Source organism: Sitodiplosis mosellana, unplaced genomic scaffold (assembly GCF_009176505.1).
Source record: "Sitodiplosis mosellana isolate CC-2019 unplaced genomic scaffold, AAFC_SMos_1.0 Smas_scaffold_6170, whole genome shotgun sequence".
NCBI classification, from domain to species: domain Eukaryota; kingdom Metazoa; phylum Arthropoda; class Insecta; order Diptera; family Cecidomyiidae; genus Sitodiplosis; species Sitodiplosis mosellana.
The window spans coordinates 2,475,177-2,495,790 of record NW_022601411.1 but is presented as its reverse complement, the minus strand read 5'-3'; the positions used below and the strand labels follow the sequence as shown (position 1 = coordinate 2,495,790).

Genomic DNA, 20,614 nt, shown 5'->3' with positions numbered 1-20,614 from the left:
AAGCTTATCGCCTTCAAATGGAATTAATTTTAATGAAGATTCTCCATTGAAGACTCGTGCTCCGATTTCGTTTTATTCTGCTTCGTTCGATTTTGATTTGTGATTCATGGGACAGTATGGTTTCTATCGTTGGGTAAGAACGAAGCATACACATATAGAGATACATTTTTGACACCGTCTTACCTGTGATGAATTTGAGCGGCGCAGTGAATTTCGCAATATATTAAAATAATTGGGTAAAAAACTGCCATAGCTACGGAACGATCGTCGCGTTTGTGTTGAACTTGAACTAGAATTTGTACTAATGCTATCAATGCTGGGCGAACGATCACGAACATCCGACGATGTCGATGCCTGCTGATACAATGGCAATCGCTCCGGATCGATTTGACTGCGTGCAAAATTTCGCAGCTTAAATATTCGACGCACTTTTTTCATTTTCATTTAGACAACCCACTTTATCCCTTTTTCTCTGTCCCAAGCTGATTGTAGTGGGAATAGAGATTGGAATATTACTTTTCACTAACAAGAATTCTTTTCGCTTTTCGCCCGTCAAACGCGTCTAAGTGTTTGCCGAATTAGTTTTTTTTCGTATTTTTTCTTCTTTTCTTTTTTCTTCAAATGAAACGATTCTGATTTATTGCTGTTGTTGTTGGTTTGACCACGTCAAAACAAACTGTAATCAAAACCGTGTTGCGCACACGACGCCGCAGATATCCTTTGCTAAGGCTAGATATAATTCAAATTTCACCACAACAACTGTTGCGGTCTGAATAAAACAAAAAATCAGAGAATTATTCAAAAATCGGTGGAAAAATGAACGAGCAAAAGATTTGATACATCGATTTCAGTTCGATACATTGATACAACGAGCGGAGGTTTTGCGTTGAAACAAACGAATCATTCATTGCTCTCACACTCTTATGAAACATGCGGCAATGAAAAGTGCATCGGAACCAATTTTCTATGGAAAATAAGGAATTGAAAAATATACGGAAATATTTTCGAAACAAATCGACGATAAAATCCACTCAACGATGCATTTGTTTTTTTCATTCCAAGCGCTTCATACGCTTCAGCCGGACAATCGTAGAATTGATTTCAAATCCGAGCTCAACATATGATTTCAAATATTTCTTCTAAAAGTCTTGAATAGTTTTGTCGAAATGTTGTTCCTTGCTTCTTAGCTTAGGAATGAGCTAGGGATTATTATCAGACTAACAATCATTGAATTATTTCGAGATGTTAGACACGAAATGAAATAAGTGTGGAAGATTTCCCTTTTTCGATGTTGAAATCAACTTATGAAGATTAAATTTGGGATTATTTTATCAAAGAAACCCACGTCTTTTTGTCTTCAGACGCCCATTGTCTTTGGAAAAAAAAAGTGTAGAAAAACTTCGTTGTTGGAAAAATTCCGTTTCAAGGTAAAATTGCCTTCAAAGTGTTGTCTTTCAAATTTAAAAAAAAAAGAATTGACGAAAATGTGGTAAAAATTATTAATTTAATAAATAAAAACTTTACAAGCCGACTTCTGGCCAAATGTTCGGCATTGTTTGCGAGGCGCAATAGTTCCATACACATCTCAAGTGTTTGTGTAGTGAGATAAAATTAAATAGGAAATTTAGTACGTAATATCGTAGTCGGTACGTGGGAAATGTCAAGAGCCAATTGAGAATTAAGGCGTCATATTTATGTTGTTTTTTTCTCATTCTTTTTCTTGAACAGTTTGCACACAAAATGCCATTTTTTTTTTTGTATTTCAATATTGTACGCAAAGAGTGAACCCGAAATAGAATTTCTGTTGAACCGATTGAACGACGTTCAATGAACGTCTTACTTCTTTGAGTAGCAGTTTATTTGAAATGTAACAAGTGGAGCTGAAATAATGATTTTGGACGATGAAGCGCGTGAAATTGCGTTTACATTGGATGAAATGCTGCGGCAAAAAGGAATGGAACGAAAAAGAATGACAGCCATTCATACGTGACAGTTCGCGCGGTTCAAACAATCATTTCGTGTATATTTTGAATGTAAAATTATCGATGAATCAACGGGTCGCCATATTGAATTTCCACTTGTGGTTATTTTCCGAAGTGTTGACATACATCAAAGATTGTTTTTTTTTCCTGTTGCCCGATATCAGATACGGATCGCACCAAAGAAGCGGTCATGACAATGAAGAACATTCTCTGTTCTATTTGGAAGAAGAAGAGTTTTCAACTCTTCAATTAAAAAGAAGAACTTGCAACTATTCAAACAAGCAAAAATATTGCATTCATTCTCATTCTCAGCACTGTTCCAACTATTTGTTGAAAATCTCAACACTATTGGTACGAACTGTGTATCGAAATAATGAACTGAATTGTGTATCAGGTTACGAATTGATGTCAGTCAATGCTACGTACGGGCCTAATATCAGCTCAATACTGAATCACTGATCAAATAAATGCGTTTGTGAGTCATTTTGACGGAGCTATTGATGCATTTTTGGATGCATCTTCCACACTTTCGATTTCTAACCGATTGCACAAAACACGCGACACACGGAATAATAAAACGAAATGTTCACACAAAATCAAATGACACAACAACAAAAAATAAACAAGATTTAACGAATTGTTCTAAATAGCACTCGAGACTTGAGAAGAGATCACGCAAATGTCAGTTTCAGACAGGTGCTTGTTGCTGTTTTTTTTTTCTGCGTTGTCATCGTTGTCGTTGTCGTTGTCTTTCTCTCGAAAATTATTATTTGCGGCGACACACGGTTTCAAAACATTCGATTTCGGACAAAGAACAGTGAGTGGTTGAAATTGACTAATCAATTGAACACCGATAACTGAACGCTTAGCGGAAACAGCGCCAATCAATTGGAAAGAAAGTAAATGTCGTCTATGAACCAAACAACAACAGCAAATCGTATCCAAAGCAGGCAACAGAGTGAGAGGGTGAGCAAGAGAGAGAGAGAGAGAGAGAGAGCATGTTTCACTTATCATATTTGATAGTCAAACCAATACAAATGCACGCACACACTGGCACACGATGGACGGTTTGGTAAAATGCATGTCAAATTTATTGGCTATCTCGACAAGATAGCTCAACAACAATCACACCTATTTTGTGATTTCACAGACAGAGCAGACACGGAAGACAATTTGAACGGTTGTCACAGTCAACCACTGGCTGTCACTATCGCCACCGCTGTTGTTTCGGTAGCAACACTCTTTCGCATTAACAGCAAAGTGCAACATTTCGATCGAATTGCGGTCGAGGTAATGACGAGAGCAATTAAAATTAAGTGTAATGCATTGATGTTGGCATAACTTTTTTGGTATTCTAGGCACATTGTCAATGTATACGTGAATATTTACGGAAAGATTTTTATCGTCGTTCTTTTTTTTTTAAGAAATATCAACTGATTAGATAACGAGTCCATTGTAGCCCAACGCACACATTCTTAGATTCAAAAGTGAACAACGTGAACAGTGTGCGCGTATTGATTGTCAACCATTTGAACACCGTTGACATGATTTCTTCTACTTTTTGCCAAAAAATCAATTGCTCAGGACGTGATTGTTTCGGAAGCATTTACTTGCGACGAATTTTGATGGCGATTGACAAATTCTTATTAAAATTTTAATGACACAGTCAATTGCATGGTAATGCGATTTGCATTGGCTTGTGATTGCGAAGAATTTACTTATTTCATTTTCTCCAATTATCTCTCCAGCCTTTCTCACCAAATCAATTTTGTTTTTTTTTTCAAAAATGATCAAGTGAAACAAAAAACTAAACCTTCATATTTATTTATTAAGGAGGCGTTTGTTCATAAAAGATAGACGTTATTGTTATCAACAAGAAATAAAATTGAGTTCAAATTTTATGGAATTTCATGTGACTGATAACATTTCCATACACCTTTTCCGTGAATACGACTGTAGTCCAAGCGAATCGAGTATTTTTCGACTCGTTTTGTGTTAATGAACAAAAAACAAGCAACGGTTAATCATGTGGTGTCATACAACGGGCTTAATTGACCAAAAATTGGTACCCCATAGAAAATGAGCCGTCAATTGAGTGGGTTTATTATGTTTTTGCCCTTTTTTTGGTTTTAAATTTTGGATTTTTTGACATTTATATCGATGAATTGCAATCAATTACCAAAGTATTTTTGATGAATTGCAACCATTACTTTTGACATTCATGACTCGATAATTCTTCAATTAATTCAATTCATTGCTGATATAACGGTGTGACATTCGGTCATTAGCAAACATTTTTGGATGGTCGTAATTTGTGAGACATTTTCATGTTTTTTTTTTCTTATTTTTTTTTTTTTCATTTTTATTTGTTTGTTTTTTTCTCAAATTCGCTCTTCTTTCAATGAGAAATTGATGGTTGACAAATTTTTTGGCGATGGTCGCAGCAAATCATCCGTTGCACTATGAAATCGTATGAGCGTAACGTTTTACTGAAAAAAAAACTCGGATACTATTTTTAGCTGGCGATGAATCATTATTTCGCGAAAGCCGTTAACAATTCTGGCACAAGTTCACTACTTCCATTATGTGTGGATGGTTGAGCGAACGAGTGAAATATGGCGGCCTGCATAAAACGGAACATGTGCATTTGCACACGTGACGAAGCCTTCTACTTTTAATAACACTTCCACCGTATTTTACGCCATGTACATTGTACACACCAAATCCGAGCTTAAATAGAACAAGAAAAAAAAAACAATGGCAATTGTTAGCACGAACACATGTGTCGGCGAGTGTATGTGTTGATAACAATGACCCTGAAATTGAAACGCGCTCACGGTTTTCGTTCGATTAAAGTATGAAATTTATGATTTTGTGACATGCCACTTGAGGCAATCGAGCTGCTGGCATCAAGACGATTGTTCGATAAGCCAACAACGTGGAATTGAAGAAGTTTGAACGAAGCGATAGAATTTGCAAGCCGATTTGAATTCATATGAACTTTGCCAGTACCATGGGAACTTTCTTTCGCTGACATTGAAATGGAAGGACTCCCTTTTCATTTGCCAAATAAAGTTGATCCTGCATTTCCTTCTGATTTTTGTCTCGTCTTTTTCATTTGTCCTTCTTCTTTCCAAACTGGTTCCATACGCATTTTTCACATTTGTTCTCATTTCGTTTCTTTGGCTCTTCAAATTGTTGCTATTTTCCTTCTTCTCTAAATGGTGTCAATTTCCATTCCGTTGGAAATAAATTTCGATTTGTTTTGCGTCCAAAATCTTCTAAATGCACTATGATTCCAGTCATAAAAAATAACCTTGTATCTGACCTCATAGTCTTTATTTCGGCGTTTCGCCCATGAAACGTTCGAACTTCCCAGAGCGAATCTTTGTTGTTTATAAATAATTGTGTGCGATGTCACAAGAGTCGATGTTACTTCCGTAAAACTCCCCGAATTCCATAATCTCGCGTCGACGTTCATTCATTTGTCAACGCTTCATGTAGGAATTTATAAACGGAGACAGATTTACGCTGAACAGTAAACATCCACATCGAGACATGTCATTCAATAAACCCGCAGCGTATGCAAATTAACATTTTTATCTGTTTGTAATTTGGTGGCCGCAATTAAAACGATTTGGCAAACGAAAATTAACACAAAAAAATTAATTTAAAGTGAGTCACGAGCTATCACACAGAGAACTGTAAATTTGTTTCTAGGGAATTTGAGATTTTTGCTTGAAAAATAGATTTTTTCCAAAGAAATCACCAATTTTCACAGCGAGAGACCAAAACCACATGTAAAAATCTGATTTTACTAATTGAAAATAGAAAAATAGTTGCAGAAAAAAATGACTTACCCGAATTTAGTGTTTCGATGGGGATTGTGGTACTGAAGGAATCTTCAAAAAGTTTCTTACACTAAAAAAAATGTTGTTCAAATGAGTTTCAACGAACGATAACAAATACTTTTGTTATTTGAATGAAACGCAGCAACAACAAAAAAATACGCGTCCAATTCACAAATACACGTCGACGGCCCAAAATCCGATTGGGTATTTTATTTTGAATGAGATTGTCACTGTGTTTTTCTTTTTTCGGAAATATTGCCGATATTGTCGGTGTTCTTCAGCTATTTGATTATCGTAGCGCCGTTAAGCCGTTGTTTCACTTCGACCAAATTATCGAATGTTGTTCCGTGTTTATTCGTACGAAAACATTGAGCGTTGAGAAACACAAACGATGATGATTCCGTACTCGATGTGTATTCGTTCTGTTTCTTTCTGTCTGTCTCTCTCTCTCTCTCTCTCTCTCTCTCTCTTGTTATTTTCGCTGATTGTGTAGTACTTTGGGCAGCTGACAACAAATCATCTCACAGAGTGATGTGTGAACAACAGGATTTTGTGTGATAAACAGGCAAATTCTTATGAATAGAACAAAACGAATGCACTTGAATCATTTAGAGTGGATGACTAGCTTCTCACTATCCCCTTTTTTCCCTTTGTACGGTATAACATTTTCTTTTATCTAATTTTGGTTGAACTTTGAATAACTTCCAAAATCCATTTAGTTTTCACTTTATCACATGTTGTTGGTATATGGTCGTCGCAGGCAAAAATTTATTTTCTGCTATCTACTAACTAAAACTGTGGTGTTTTTTTTTTTGGTTTTATGTCGTTGGTATCAAAAATATTCTCGTCACATATATTGTGTTATTAATAAATGTTTCATTTCTGTTCTTTCTAGTTAGGGGCTAGTGAATGTCACACACATAACGACACGCACACACACACACACACACACACCGCAACCGAATCTGTAAAATATGATTGCAAAAAGCAAATATATCGATTTAAATAAGTACTTGCTTTGATCCAGCTCGAGACTAATATTTTGTGTATTGCATGCGAATCGCTAATAAATCCGTCATCCTTGACAGATTTTCAAAGCGAAAGTTATAATTTGAATTGAGGCAAACAAAATAAACACCGAGAGAAGAGCAAGAGTGAGAGAGGAAAACAGTAGCACTGATTCGAAACGAGTGATAAAGATGAATGGTTGACACGATTCAGGCTCTAATTTGTGGCTCAGCGAAATTTATTGTCATCTAATGTGTATGATTTGTGCTGTTGTTTCAGACAATTTCAGCTTTTTTTTCTGCTCTGAGCCACGAAAGAATTGATTCTTTTGCCAGCGCCGATAAAATGAGCGAATTTCAATTCACTGTATTGAATCATCAAGCGAAGCCTGATTTTATTTGCATGACACCAGAAAGTTGGTTCATTTGGATTAACATTGAAACTGTTTCATTTTTTTTTTTCTGTCCGATTGCAAAAGAACTTGGGAGGGCGCTAAAAATAGACGTTTCGCTGTGAATTGCGAATAACTTATAACTGACAAAAAAATATATAATTTTCTTTTTTTGCTTGTCACACACATGTGTGTGAACCGACGAAAACTGTGAATCAGAAAAAGAACGGAAGTAACACGGGCTAAATTCACTTCACATACAAAATAAAAGTGCTGTTATCAGCTGAAGCGGTAGCGCGCCTAATTGTCAACCAATGTAATTTTAATCGATAATTGTTCGGTTCTACTGTGAACGTTTTTTGTCTGACTAAGAACAAATACACAGGCAATTTCTCGGGAATTAGTGAATGAAATCATTCACCGTTTCGATAGTCCACACAAAATACGCGTTCCGTTTGGACTGGTCAAAATGCACAATTCAATTTAATTTCGTCGTACAATTCAGCTGATTTGTAATTCAACCCAAAATGCTGGAGTTCATTTCCTTTGTCGATAAAAAAAAAAATACATATATATATATTAGTTGTGTGTTTGACATTTGGTTCACAAACAATTGGAACAGAGCGAGAAAGAGTGAAACTGAACCAGCAACGGTATTACGTACGATATTGCACAAAAAGAGAAAGCTCAATTTTTATTTGTCGCAATTTAAATTCGGTTTGATTGGTTTCTTCTTCTTTTTTTGGGGAATACACTAACCAGAAACGAAAAATATTTACTAAATCAATGTGATGATGAATCAAAATGTAATAAAAAAGAATAAATTGTTGGCCGCACACAATTCAGTACTATGAAACAGAGAATTATTAATCCCGAGTGTTCCAATGTGCGCGATTCGTTTTTTGTTTTCGTTTTTCTCTGTGTCTGTTTATGTCGTTGTTTCATTCACATACGTTCGCATGTGTATGTTTATCCGTTTTCTTGGTCCTTTTTCCTCTTGATTCCATGCAATTGAGTCGGTCTCTTTCTACACTGTAACATTCGTGCCACACATCGTTGTGTGTATGTGCTATTTCGACTGTTCTGACACTCTCATTCACACAGTTTGACACTTCACTTGTCATCTGATGGGTTAGTGTGAATGTTTGCAGTGAAGTTGTCCGTACCGCCATTCAACCACTGACACACGAATCAACCCATACACACACACACACACACCGCTTCATATTGGGCTGCTGCTGCTGATGCTGTTATTGTTGTTGCTCTTCTTGTGACAAGCAAACGGTGTGCCATTTAATGAATCCGACATAAGGGAACTTTTAAGCGCCAATTCATTCACGAGCATTTGTGTATGTGCGTGTTTATTATTATTTGTTGCTTTGACAAGTAAACGCTGATTGTGAAATAGTTTTTATTTTACGCAAACGATAATTATTCCACATACATTCTTTGAATACGGCACATTTATTTTGTTATTGTAAATTTTGGGTTGTAAGTCAGATTCCGGCATTTTTCAACAGTCACACACATACTGCATCACAAGCCACATTTTGCATGGTGATTTGAATGTTCAACCAAGGAGTGATCGCAATGTTTTTTTGTTTTGAAGACAATAAATTCCATCTAAGATAAACATGAGCTCCAACGATACCGATTCGAGTTCGGCAGTATTCTCATTGCGTATCGTATCGGTTGACAACTATATGAAGGCACCGTTATTCGGACTTGATACATGCTATTCAGAATTTCGTGCCGATGAAGTGAAACAAGTAAGTGATTTTTGGCTTCTTTTTTTCTTCAATGAAACTTTCTCTTTTTGACGAAAAGAAAAACTTTTCTCCATTTGAATGAAATGTTCAGTTTCTTTAATCAAAATTGTTGCATTTTGGCATCTCTCAAAAAGTGAAGAAAAAAAAAAATGTTCAAAGATTTTAAATGTAAATTAACCTCACAAATACCACCAACTGTGATTAGGTGCCGGTAATTCGAATATTCGGAACAGATTCAAAGGGGACGAAGACGTGTGCGCATGTTCATGGTGTATTCCCATATTTGTATGTGCCGTTTGCTGGTGGTAATGCGACCGGCGAATCAGATCGTTTGGCCTATCAATTGGCATCGAGTCTGGACAAGGCGATCAATATCTCGCTCGGAAATTCCAATTCATCCGCTCAACATGTATTCAAAATTATTCTAGTGAAAGCAATGTCAGTACTCATTCGATTGTCATCGCATCTCAAGTGTTTGTTTATTCAATGACCGAGAGTTTTGTTTATTTTCTAGACCTTTCTATGGATACCATCAAACGGAGCATAAATTTTTGAAAATTTTCTTCTATAATCCAGCATTCATAAAACGTGCAGCGAATTTACTTCAGAATGGTGCTATCCTCGGTAAAGTATTTCAACCGTATGAATCGCATGTACCATACATTTTACAGTTTATGATCGATTACAATTTGTATGGCATGAGTTTTTTACATATACCAAACAAATTGGTTCGTTATCGTCAACAAACACGCACACCAAACAATGAGTTCAGCATAAGTGGCAATGTTGAAATGGACGATGAATTACTTCGAAATGTTGAACCGAATCAAATTCTAGACCGCAAGATCGATCGAATGTCCACATCGAGGCAAGAGATTGATTTTAGTGCGGCGGTTATACTGAATCGCTTTCAAATCTCAATGTCGGAAGAAGAAAACGAACATGCAAATCCGGGCATCGCTTTTCTTTGGAGTGACGAACGTGGTCGTAGAAGCAAAATGGATGGAACGGTAAGTACACACATTTTTTTCGCTTCTCGCAATGCATACAACATTGGAATCAGCCTTTTTTTTTATTATTTTGTTTTCGAAAGAAGAAGAAAAAACAATTTCTCCATTTTTTCTCGGTGCTTATGTTTTGTGTCATAAATGGTTAATAGCATGCCATGAATAATGCATTTTACGACTTTTTATGTAGTTTTTCTTTCTTTTTCTTCGTCCTTCGTCTTGTTCTTTGATTATATCTCATTACTCTGTTCGGAATAATTTTGTTTCCACCGAAAAAAAAATCCTCATTTTCTCATTTTTTCTCTACCTTATTCCATGTCCAAAAAAACGCAGCCACCACCGTTGATAACAACACAAGAGGCAAGCCAAGACCGTGATCTGTTGACACCGCTTGACAGTGAGCTATTCCATTTGGCCGCGTTGAATCGTCGGCTAGAGCAGCTCCGTGCCGACAGTCCATCGACACAATCGTCCGACAGTATTTTGTTCGATCAAACGTTAAATCGAAGCAATGTAAATCGTAAATTCAATTTAAATCAATTCTTACAAAATTCCGTCTATCCGGCTGAATGTGAAAATGTGTCCCAAAGCGGCTTAGTGGATGCATCATTCATGATTGATCACTTGAGAACGATGAAACCATCGGAGAATCGTAGTTCGAGCGAAATGTCTACTGTTTATAGTCAACAATGGGATAATGTGCAATTCGATCCAAACGAAACGTTTGTCGACGAAGAACTCATTCTGAATTTAACACAAAAAACATCGAATCAAACGTTGCTCAATGAAACATTGAATGAAAATGAACACGAAGTGTTGGACATATTTGAGACATTGGAAGAAGATGAATCGAAACACGATGAAACATTGCGCATCGATGACGACAGTGTACTCGCTCCAATCAGCCAACGGCTGAAAGACAACTCATCACAACATTTTAGTCAATCGAAGCACAAAAAAGATGATCACATTACATCGTTCGAAGAGGACGATTCCGATGATGATCTTTTAAACGAATTCTCTATGAGCATTATCGATTGTTTGCCCGGTGAGAATGATAGGTAAGTTGGATTGTTGAACAAAAAAATATTGACGTCAATATTGATATTGAAAATCTATTTATTTTATTCCAATTGACCGTGAAAATCATGAAGAGGAAAAAACGATTCTAAAAAACGATTCTAAAAATTGCTTTTAAAAAATGCATCCAAAAAATCGCCGTCACCAAATCATTGTTAAAACAGTTGATACCGATGACAAATTGTAAAAACATTGAGCCGCATCAACAATTTTCGTATTTCTAACCTCAATCGCTGTTGCTATTGTTATTGTTTCAGATCTGAACTAAAAATCCCGCAACTGGATGGCGCACTTGACAGTCCGAAAAAGCGGAGCGCATTCAAAAAAGCCGCAGCAGCTGTCAAACAAAGTATGCGTTCACCGTCGAAAAGTGCCAAAAAGTATACACCGCTCACCATTGTGATAGCAAAAAGTCCGATGGTAGCATCGCCGCATGGTGTGAACCAACAACAACGAAATATACTTGTGTAAGTCAAACCAAACATCAAAACAACGCATTCAAACATAACAACGTTCTCTCTTTCAACGCACGAAAGAGACGGCCTATTGTGCATAGAACGTTCACAGTGTTTGTAACAATCAAACTCTTTTGCAGGCCAAAACTGTGTCTTGAGAAGTGTGATGCGTTAGTGCCAAAGACGTATACCGTTGGAAAGATATTAACGGAGTGTCGCTCAGAGCAGCGTGCATCAACCGATCAGAACAAAACACCAGCCAAACAGAAACACGACGACAAAGCAAATGTACAGTTAGGTGAAAACAAAAACCAACAAGAAGAAGTGAAACAAGAGAATGACAATGCGGTAGAAGAAGGGAAGAAGAACGAGCCGGAAAAAGTGCAAGACAAACAAAAATTGGCGAAGAACACTGAAGTGCCGGAAAAATATCGTGACATTTTGAAGAAATCGCTTGTCGTAAATTTGATTCGATATAATAATATCGAAGAAATATTTAATACGCCACCAAAGAAGAAACCCCATTCGACATCGAAAAAAGAACCAAATTCCGATATGTAAGTTTTTCACACCTTTTTTTATTGGTTCACATGAATTCAATGCGATCTTTTTTGTTGTTTGAAACGCTTTTGATTGTGAATAATGAACGAATATGATGTTTTTGTTCTGTTTATTGCGTTGATTCGTCTGATTCATTTTGAATTTTTCGTTTCTTTCGCAAACGAAGAGGAAGTAGCTTCGTTTTACAAATAAAAACCATAAGAAATTGCAACTAATCAGAGATGTTCATGATTAAGTGAAATATTGACATTTGAATTGAATTTTGAACGAGACTTTGCCAAAAAAAATTCCCTCGGCCAATGTAGCTGTTTACTAAAGGTTTCTACCATGGTTTCTACAAAAAGTATTCATAATTGAAATCGAAATCAGTGTTGACTGAATCAAAAGCGGAACAAATATTCAGTTGAATGGCATGAATACCATTCAATACATCAATTTTTCATTTTCAATTTAACGAAGACAATTTTTTTTTTCTTCGAAAAATGTGAAAAAAGTATTAAGTGAAAAGAAAATAACCAACCCTAAAATAACCAAATTTCTTACAGGCGTTTGGTGTTTGCAAAAGCTAGCACTTTCTCAAGAGAACCGGCTGATACCGAACGAAAGCCCAGTGTTTCGGATGATGACGACGATGAAGTGATTGAAACAACGCCAGAACGTGAACCCGAGACAGAGCGTCGTTATCCAAAGAGAACTCGAACGACACGCATCAGCGCATTGGCACGATATCAATTGGCAGCCGGGAATAAGAAGGTGAAGAAACCGCGAAAAAGAGACGATGACGAGTTGAACAAAATGGATTTTTGGTATTCATGGTACAAATGGTCCGATTGTGAATTGGCCAAGTGCTATGACGAAGAGCGAAACTTTTTCCCGCAGCCGGGCCCATCGAATTTAAATTACTATGAAGATGACGTAATCACCGGGTACTATCGACCACTTGCATCGAAGAGTACACATAAAGACAATGAAGCGGCTGCAACGAGCGGTGACAAAGCGGGTGAATCAACTGCCAAGAAGCGGCTCAACAGTACGCCACCGCAACGATATTCATCGCAAAAGGTCAAAGTACAGAAATTGAATGATGCCAAAGGCGATTCACCAGGTTTGTTTAGCGTTTATTCACCGATACTCAGCGAGGATTCCGAAGAAGAAAACGACATTCATGTGCAAAGTTTTTACGAACAGTCAATCGTAGCGAATATGGCAACGCCAACACAAGCCAATGGAAACGCACCCGATGATGACACTTTCAATGTGGGTGAGATCAATTCGCAAAGCGAATCATTTGCCAATACAACACTGTCAACGCCCGTCATCTCGAAATTTCTGGAAAATCTCAAGAATTCATCCAGTGAGTTGAAGATTCAACGAGTGCTGCGACCGCGACGGCAAAAGGACACATGCACCATAAAACCCACTGTACGTGCTCCACATCCGAACGATGCAAAGCGAGTGTTGGATTCACACGAATTTCCCAAGGCGATACATCCAGTTCCCTTCTATAGCGATCCAAATGATGTTATAGCGAACAATTCGAAGAAAGAAATCGGTCACACGGTTCTTCAGTTGACGGGCAATGCGGTGGCCGATTGTGATGAGTTCAAGAGTCAATTGAATGTGCTCGGCATTGGTAAATGGCAACGATTGATTGGTATGCAAGCCATACGATGTTCACAACGCATTTTAGACAGTAGAATTCTGAACAATGAAACCACCATTCGCAAGTTTTTGGCCAAAGAGAAACCAGTTTTGATAAGACCGGTGTATGCGCCACCAACAAAGGAAAATGTTCGCAATTGGATTGATATGCGATCGAAAACAAAGCAGAAAAAACGCACATCCGATCAATATTCAACGATGAACGGTGTTCATGATGACGCTGACAGTCCGGAGAAAATTCGTCGTGAAAAAGCAATCGCCGCTTTGTACGAATGCGATGATGAAGCCGCAGCAGCAGCAGCAGTAGCACCAACAACAAATGGTTTTGATCATGACATCATGCGTGTACTTCGGTCGAATAAAGATCTCACTGTGTTACTGGTTTCAAAACGGACGGGCAAAACAAACATTCTCAAATCACATTCAGACGATGAGAATAAAATCACACGCAGCGACAACAGTGATGACGAGGACGACAATGATGTCGTCTGTCTGGATGATCCAAAACCATCGAAACCAACACAACACACAAATTCATTCACTAAATTGGTACGTTCTACACGATGATTCTAAATCGGAAGATACCATCTCTTTGAATTTCTCTCTCACGTGATTTGTTTGAATTTCTATTACAAACAATAAATATTTATTGTGGATCAAGAAAAATAAAACAATTCGTTGAAAGATATTTCGTTTTATTTACGAAAGTAAAAGAATGTAGAAATCACATAACAGAAGAATCGATCGTTTGATATCGGAAAACACACACATTCTGCTTAAATTAAGCTGACATGACATTTGTTAGGGCTAAAGTCATAAAGCTAAGACTTTTATTTTAGTTTGATCTAAGTTTCGAAAAGCAACAGTTTTCTTAGACTAATTTTTGAATGATTTAAAATAAAATTTAAACCAAAAATGTTGTGCAAACTTTCTTGGAATGACCAAATTATGTTTATGTTGAATTTATCCAAATTTTCTTTATAATGAACACTTTCTTTGATTAAACGATTGTTGAATGAATTTTGTCGTTTGTTTCCTTCAATCAATTTTCTATTCGGTTTTTTTTCTTTCAAGTATTAGGTCTTCGATTTCATTTCACTTTTCCTTCTCTTCTAATGAAAATTCGTTTTCTTTCTTTCAAAAATGCCCATAAAAAGTTTGGTAACAAAAGAAGGAGAAAAAAATTATTTTGAGAAAAATAAAAAAAAAAATTTGTTCATGAAAAAATATGAATGATAAATGTCGACGTCTGTGTTTTCCGGTATCTCACCGAGGAAATCGATACGTTTTGATCAAAATTTATATCTCAATTTCAGTCTGATTCTCATCTTGAGAAGAAACTTGACAATACGGACTTTCGTGCCCATTTAAATTTGGATGATACCATCGCTAGGCTAAGTGCAACGGATACGAGTTTTGGCATCAAAGGTGGCCCAATGGAAAATTCATTTGGTTTCCGCTTGAATTTGGAAAATTTTCAATGTGCCAAATCAAACATTGAGGTGAGTTGGATACTACTTAGTTTGCTATTCTATCCATGGGCATTACTGTTATGTGAAAATGTCTGATCAAACAAGTATTTGAGAGAAAAAATGAACATTAGAACAAATTTTGGTTTCTGATAAAAAAAAATGTTTGTTTGACAACGCCGTTAAAACAACGCTAGAAGCCATTTTACTTGTTAAAAAAATTATTTGACAAAAGAAATGAATCATATTCCTATTTGCAGCACAATTATCTGACGATATTATCGCTTGAAATCCACTGTCAAACGCGATCGGCTCTGTTGCCTGACCCGATCCATGATGAGATTGTGTGCATTTTCTACGAGATTTACAATGATGTGCCACCGCCACCACCATCATCGACTGATGATTGCTTGAAGCAACGGGCGTCCGGAGTGTTGATCAACACAAGCAAATATCCAGATTTCACTCACTTTCGAATAGCGACCCAGACCAGTTTGACACTCGTCACCACTGAAACTGAACTATTCATGGAGTTGGTGCGATTGATCCGCAAATGGGATCCAGATATATTTGCTGGTTATGAAATTGAATTGGCATCATGGGGCTATGTCATACAACGCAGTCAAGTGATAAATGTTGATCTTGTGCCATTGATTTCCCGCATACCATCACAACGAGTGGCCAAATTTAAGCAAGCCGATGAAGAAAATGTGCAACACGAAGAGTTTATGGGATTCGAGTATGATTCCGAGTACAAATTGCATGGTCGCATTTTGCTGGATGTATGGCGTTTGTTGCGAGGTGAAATTGCACTGACGTCATACTCATTTGAGAATATAATGTACCACGTGATGCACCGTCGATGCCCATTGTATTCATGCGAAAAACTAACACGGCTGTGGAACGAATCAGTCAATCGATGGATTGTCATTGAGTACTATTTGAATCGAGTCAAAGGAACGTTGGAAATTTTAAACCAGTTGGATTTAGTCGGTCGTACGTGCGAATTGGCCAAATTATTTGGCATACAATTCTATGAAGTTCTGTCAAGAGGATCACAGTTTCGCGTTGAAAGCATGATGTTGAGGTAAATTTGCGATACGTAGCTTGAAGAAACATATTTTCAAGTAAAACAAAACTAAAATGAATCCAATTGTTTCCAGGATTGCAAAGCCCAAAAATTTGATTCCAGTTTCGCCAAGTGTACAGCAACGAGCACATATGCGTTCACCTGAATATTTGCCATTGATTTTGGAGCCACATTCACGTTTTTATTCTGATCCAATGATTGTGTTAGACTTTCAAAGTTTATACCCAAGCATGATAATCGCCTACAACTATTGCTTTTCGACGTGTCTTGGTCGAGTCGAGCATCTGGGACAGTAAGTTCGCAGCAATTTTCCGTATTTCTTTAGCATTTTCTACTCTGTTTTTGGTTAAATGATTCAACAAAATTTCCTTTTCAGATCAACACCATTTGAGTTGGGGGCGTGGCAGTTACGAGTACCTCGTCGTCTAATCGAAAAGCTCAAGGAAAAGAAATTGATCAACATATCGCCATGCGGTGCCGTGTTTGTGAAGCCATCGGTTCGAGAAGGTGTGCTGCCGCGGATGCTACGTGAAATTCTCGATACGCGTTTAATGGTGAAACAGTCGATGAAATTGCACAAAAGCGATAAACTCTTGCAACGAATTCTTCATTCTCGCCAGCTGGGACTGAAGCTAATGGCTAATGTAACATACGGTAAATTGTTGTCTTCACATTTTTTGAAGCTCTTTGAAAAATGTTTGTTATTCATTTCGAAGTCATGTCCCAATGAATTTTTAGCATTGAGCAACGTGTTTTCTTGCTCTCTTTTGATTTATTCTACAATAACTCATTCACCCTTCAGGTTATACGGCGGCTAATTTCAGTGGTCGAATGCCGTGCGTTGAGGTTGGTGACAGTGTGGTTAGCAAGGGACGTGAGACACTTGAACGGGCGATCAAAACGGTTGAGTCGAACAAAGAATGGGGATGTCGAGTTGTATACGGTGATACGGATTCAATGTTTGTGCTGGTGCCTGGCCGAAGCCGTGAAGAGGCATTTCGAATCGGTGCGGAAATCGCTGACACAGTCACCAAACAAAATCCATTTCCGGTGAAATTAAAACTCGAAAAAGTCTATCTACCGTCCATATTACAAACGAAAAAGCGCTACGTTGGTTATATGTATGAATCGGCCGATCAAAGTGCTGCCACATACGAGGCCAAGGGAATTGAGACAGTTCGTCGCGATGGTTGCCCAGCAGTCGCAAAGGTAATCAATTCTTTTTGATTTATTTTTTTCTTCTTCTTCTAACTTCGTCTAATAACATTTAAATTCTTCTTGAAAATTCTATAAAATTACTCATAAATTCAATTTTAACGTGAATTATCGAACAAAATTAAAATAATTCACGTCAAAAATAAAGGTGTCAACGAACACGAACAGTTCGAAAAAAAGTCGAATTTCGTTCGTTCGTTCGTTCGTGGGCGCTTCAAAAATTGACGAACGTTCGTTCATTTGTTCGAAAATTTTTGGATTGTTTACGAACGTTCGAAATTTTCCACGAACAAACGAACACAAACATCGAACTGTTCGAAATTCATACAAAAATTCGAACGTTCGGAAAATTTACGAACACACGAACAATTTTCCACTGTTCGAACCTTTTCATTGATTTTCGAACGTTCGGGGAAAATTTTTCCTTCTTCACAAGGAATATTTTGAGCTCAACTCAATTTAATCGTTGCAACGATTGGCCACACACTCGCACGGAGGTAAAACATTGCTGTTTGGCAATCGTTGCAACGATTACAGTGATCGATTGAGATAGCAACATTGAATGGACATTGGGTTCGTGCTCCAGTGGCCAAGAGTTCGATCCCAGAATTTTGGATCGTTTTTTTTTTTTCATTTTTTTTCACTTTTTTTCAAAAAATTTTGACTCAAAAACATAATTTTTCATTAACTATTTCTTCTTATGTTACACCAGATTTTGGAAAAAACCTTGCGCATCCTCTTCGAAACGTGCGATGTGAGCACTGTGAAACGATACATTTGTAAGCAGTTTACGAAAATTTTATCGGGTCGAGCAAATGTTCAAGATCTAATATTTGCAAAAGAGTTTCGCGGTGTTAATGGCTACAAACCAGGCGCATGTGTACCATCACTCGAACTGACTAGGTAATTGCATACATTCATCAGAAATGTTCTAATTTGTTTCAATTTCACCCAAATTCTTCATTATCAGGGCTGCTCTGCAGGTAGATCGCCGAGCCGAGCCACGTCGTGGTGAACGTGTTCCATACCTCGTCATAAATGGGCCACCAGGTGTGCCGTTGATTCGTTTGGTGCGCAGTCCACATGAGTATCTCACGAATGAAGCGCTCAAAATCAATGCAATTTACTACATAACAAAAGTGTTGATACCACCGTTGAATCGGTGCCTGTTATTGATTGGAGCCGATGCAAATCAATGGTTTTCCGATTTGCCCCGTAAATCGCAGTATATGCTCTCGCTCGATGTTGCCGCGAATGTCTTGAGTAAACCATGGGATACGTCATTGGATAAATCATTGATCAGAGGTGTTGCCGGTGTGACTGGTGCGGCGGCGGCGAAAAAAAGTACGATTTCACAGTATTTTTCCAGCACGAATTGTGTTTGTGATTGTGGTGAGCACACACAAAATGGCATCTGCTCCAAATGTCTGGCACCGCGACGCCGACAACAAAGTGTACTCATTCTAACGGATAAATCTATGCAATTAGAACGTAAATTGAACTTGTGCCTCGAGATGTGCTCCTCATGTTGCGGTCAATTAGTCGATAGCAAGTGCCAGTCATTAGACTGTTCAGTCTTGTATATGCTAAATAGATGGAAAAGAGAATCCAAACAAATCCATTTCTACCAGCAATTGTTATCCAAACATTTTTGAATATGAACGAGACGTTTCTTTGAAACGGACATCAATTCGCATGCTTTAAATTTAATTCCATCGTTTTGTTTTTTTTTTTTTTTGTTGATTTGTTAGGTAGTAAGGATCTTAGCATTTAATTTGTTCGTATTTCGATGTTATTTAAATAAACAACCTCTCTAGATAAAAACCAAATGTGATAAATAAACCAAGCCCATTTATTATACAAAGATGTCATACAGTTAACCAAAATAAAATTCCATTCAAATCAGCAGAAAATGACGATTTTTTTTTCTCTAATTGTTCGACACACATGCACACAGAAATAAAATGTGGTAGGTTTGTGGGAAAAAACTTGCCAATATTTCCGAGTTTTTTCATTTATCTCAGAAATGGATGGTTTTTTCGCTTGAAAATCGCCCTTTGGGTCGGTACCTCACATGAAATTTTCCGCCTGATCGATTGAGACTGGTCTGAACTTTCCCCGATTTCCCAATTTCCCACAGTAGCGCTTTTCCGAAAATTTTCCAACCAAAAAATGCATGTGTTCTGTGCATAATAATAGTTTGGTGCATGGGGTAACTTTTCTAAGACTTGTGGTAATCATACTCTTCACCAATAGATAGCACAAACCTACCACATTTTATTTCTGTGTGTGGAAATGCAACAATGTTGAAGTGATCTTAGAAGGATATAGTGAATGCAATTATGGAATTCGAGGGAAAAACGCACTATCTATGCGCGATTATGCGCACGTATGCGAAAGAGTAAAAAGACCCAAGGTAAATTTCAATGCCGATACGTGATAAAAACGTGGACACTTTTTGTTGTTCAAGTTGATCGATTTGAATTCTTTTTCGTCACCGTATCGCGTGAAAAATCGATATGACGAAAGTAAGTGGAGACCCGTGTGAAAAAAAAATAGGACTGACTGACTATAACTTCAGTTGACTTTAGTTGATTGAATTTAAGTTTTTGTGCGACGAAAATCACTTTGTCCCAAATTAAGCAACTTAGATTGACTTGTAAATTCAAATGATTTCAGTTAACTATGATAGACTTACACTACACTTTTTACTGAAATGTCAATCAAAGTAAGTCATTTTTGTCCGAAATTAGTTATCTGACTGCTCAGTTACAATATTTGCACACGGGGAGGGAGTTCAATCGTTGAGTCGATTCGATTTGTCAATTGGCGATAAGTGTTGATGTAATTATTCTTGCTTTTACGTCGTATTTCCAAAACGAGTTGAGAGTTCTTTTCTCTAATTTCTGTTCCAATTAATACATAATAAACAGGCAATCGACTCGATCGCGTCAAAACCGACTAGGTTTACATTAGAATATATCAATGTGTCAAAAACACATAAATACTGTACTTATTTTCTCTGGAATTTTCATTGCGACGTTAACATATTTTCTTCGCCAGGTGCTTGTTCA

At 37.3% G+C, this 20,614-nt stretch overlaps 2 protein-coding genes across 6 annotated transcripts in view; one reads left to right on the top strand and one right to left on the bottom strand.

Annotated features, from left to right (window-relative positions):
* The window catches only part of LOC129575878 (kinase D-interacting substrate of 220 kDa), a 32,464-nt gene extending 24,341 nt beyond the window's left edge, over positions 1 to 8,123 (bottom strand). Inside the window, exons 1-2 of one of the 4 annotated variants that reach the window (XM_055460049.1) lie at positions 7,992 to 8,123; positions 5,843 to 6,798 (exon numbers count right to left, since the gene is read on the bottom strand). Coding sequence is in view for 2 of the 4 variants with exons in the window: in XM_055460042.1 (XP_055316017.1) it covers positions 184 to 444 (261 nt within the window). In the remaining 2 variants the exon portion in view is untranslated. Of the gene's footprint in view, positions 1 to 183; positions 770 to 2,408; positions 2,921 to 5,842; positions 7,414 to 7,991 lie in introns of those variants that run through there. The other 3 variants (XM_055460042.1, XM_055460043.1, XM_055460047.1) reach the window with 3 other exon arrangements.
* Positions 8,085 to 19,453, top strand: LOC129575877 (DNA polymerase zeta catalytic subunit). 2 transcript variants are annotated; one of them, XM_055460038.1, is made up of 14 exons: positions 8,085 to 9,001; positions 9,207 to 9,439; positions 9,516 to 10,011; positions 10,342 to 11,069; positions 11,346 to 11,555; positions 11,684 to 12,100; positions 12,650 to 14,315; positions 15,083 to 15,268; positions 15,496 to 16,322; positions 16,399 to 16,617; positions 16,702 to 16,979; positions 17,128 to 17,534; positions 18,253 to 18,443; positions 18,511 to 19,453. In XM_055460038.1, the coding sequence occupies exons 1-14, from the start codon at positions 8,867 to 8,869 to the stop codon at positions 19,193 to 19,195; spliced, it is 6,678 nt and encodes a 2,225-aa protein (XP_055316013.1). In that variant the 5' UTR covers positions 8,085 to 8,866; the 3' UTR covers positions 19,196 to 19,453. The 2 variants fall into 2 exon arrangements, with proteins under 2 accessions (XP_055316013.1, XP_055316014.1); XM_055460039.1 differs by having other exon boundaries at positions 8,886 to 9,001; positions 9,235 to 9,439.
* The last annotated feature ends 1,161 nt before the right edge of the window (positions 19,454 to 20,614 follow it).

What these genes read in the sequence shown, in the direction of transcription:
- LOC129575877 (XM_055460038.1), top strand. Translation starts at nt 8,867, where the DNA reads ATGAGCTCCAACGATACCGATTCGAGTTCGGCAGTATTCTCATTGCGT. An exon ending in CAACAACGAAATATACTTGT is followed by an intron (nt 11,556 to 11,683) that starts GTAAGTCAAACC and finishes ACTCTTTTGCAG; the next exon opens with GCCAAAACTGTGTCTTGAGA. An exon ending in GTGCCAAATCAAACATTGAG is followed by an intron (nt 15,269 to 15,495) that starts GTGAGTTGGATA and finishes TCCTATTTGCAG; the next exon opens with CACAATTATCTGACGATATT.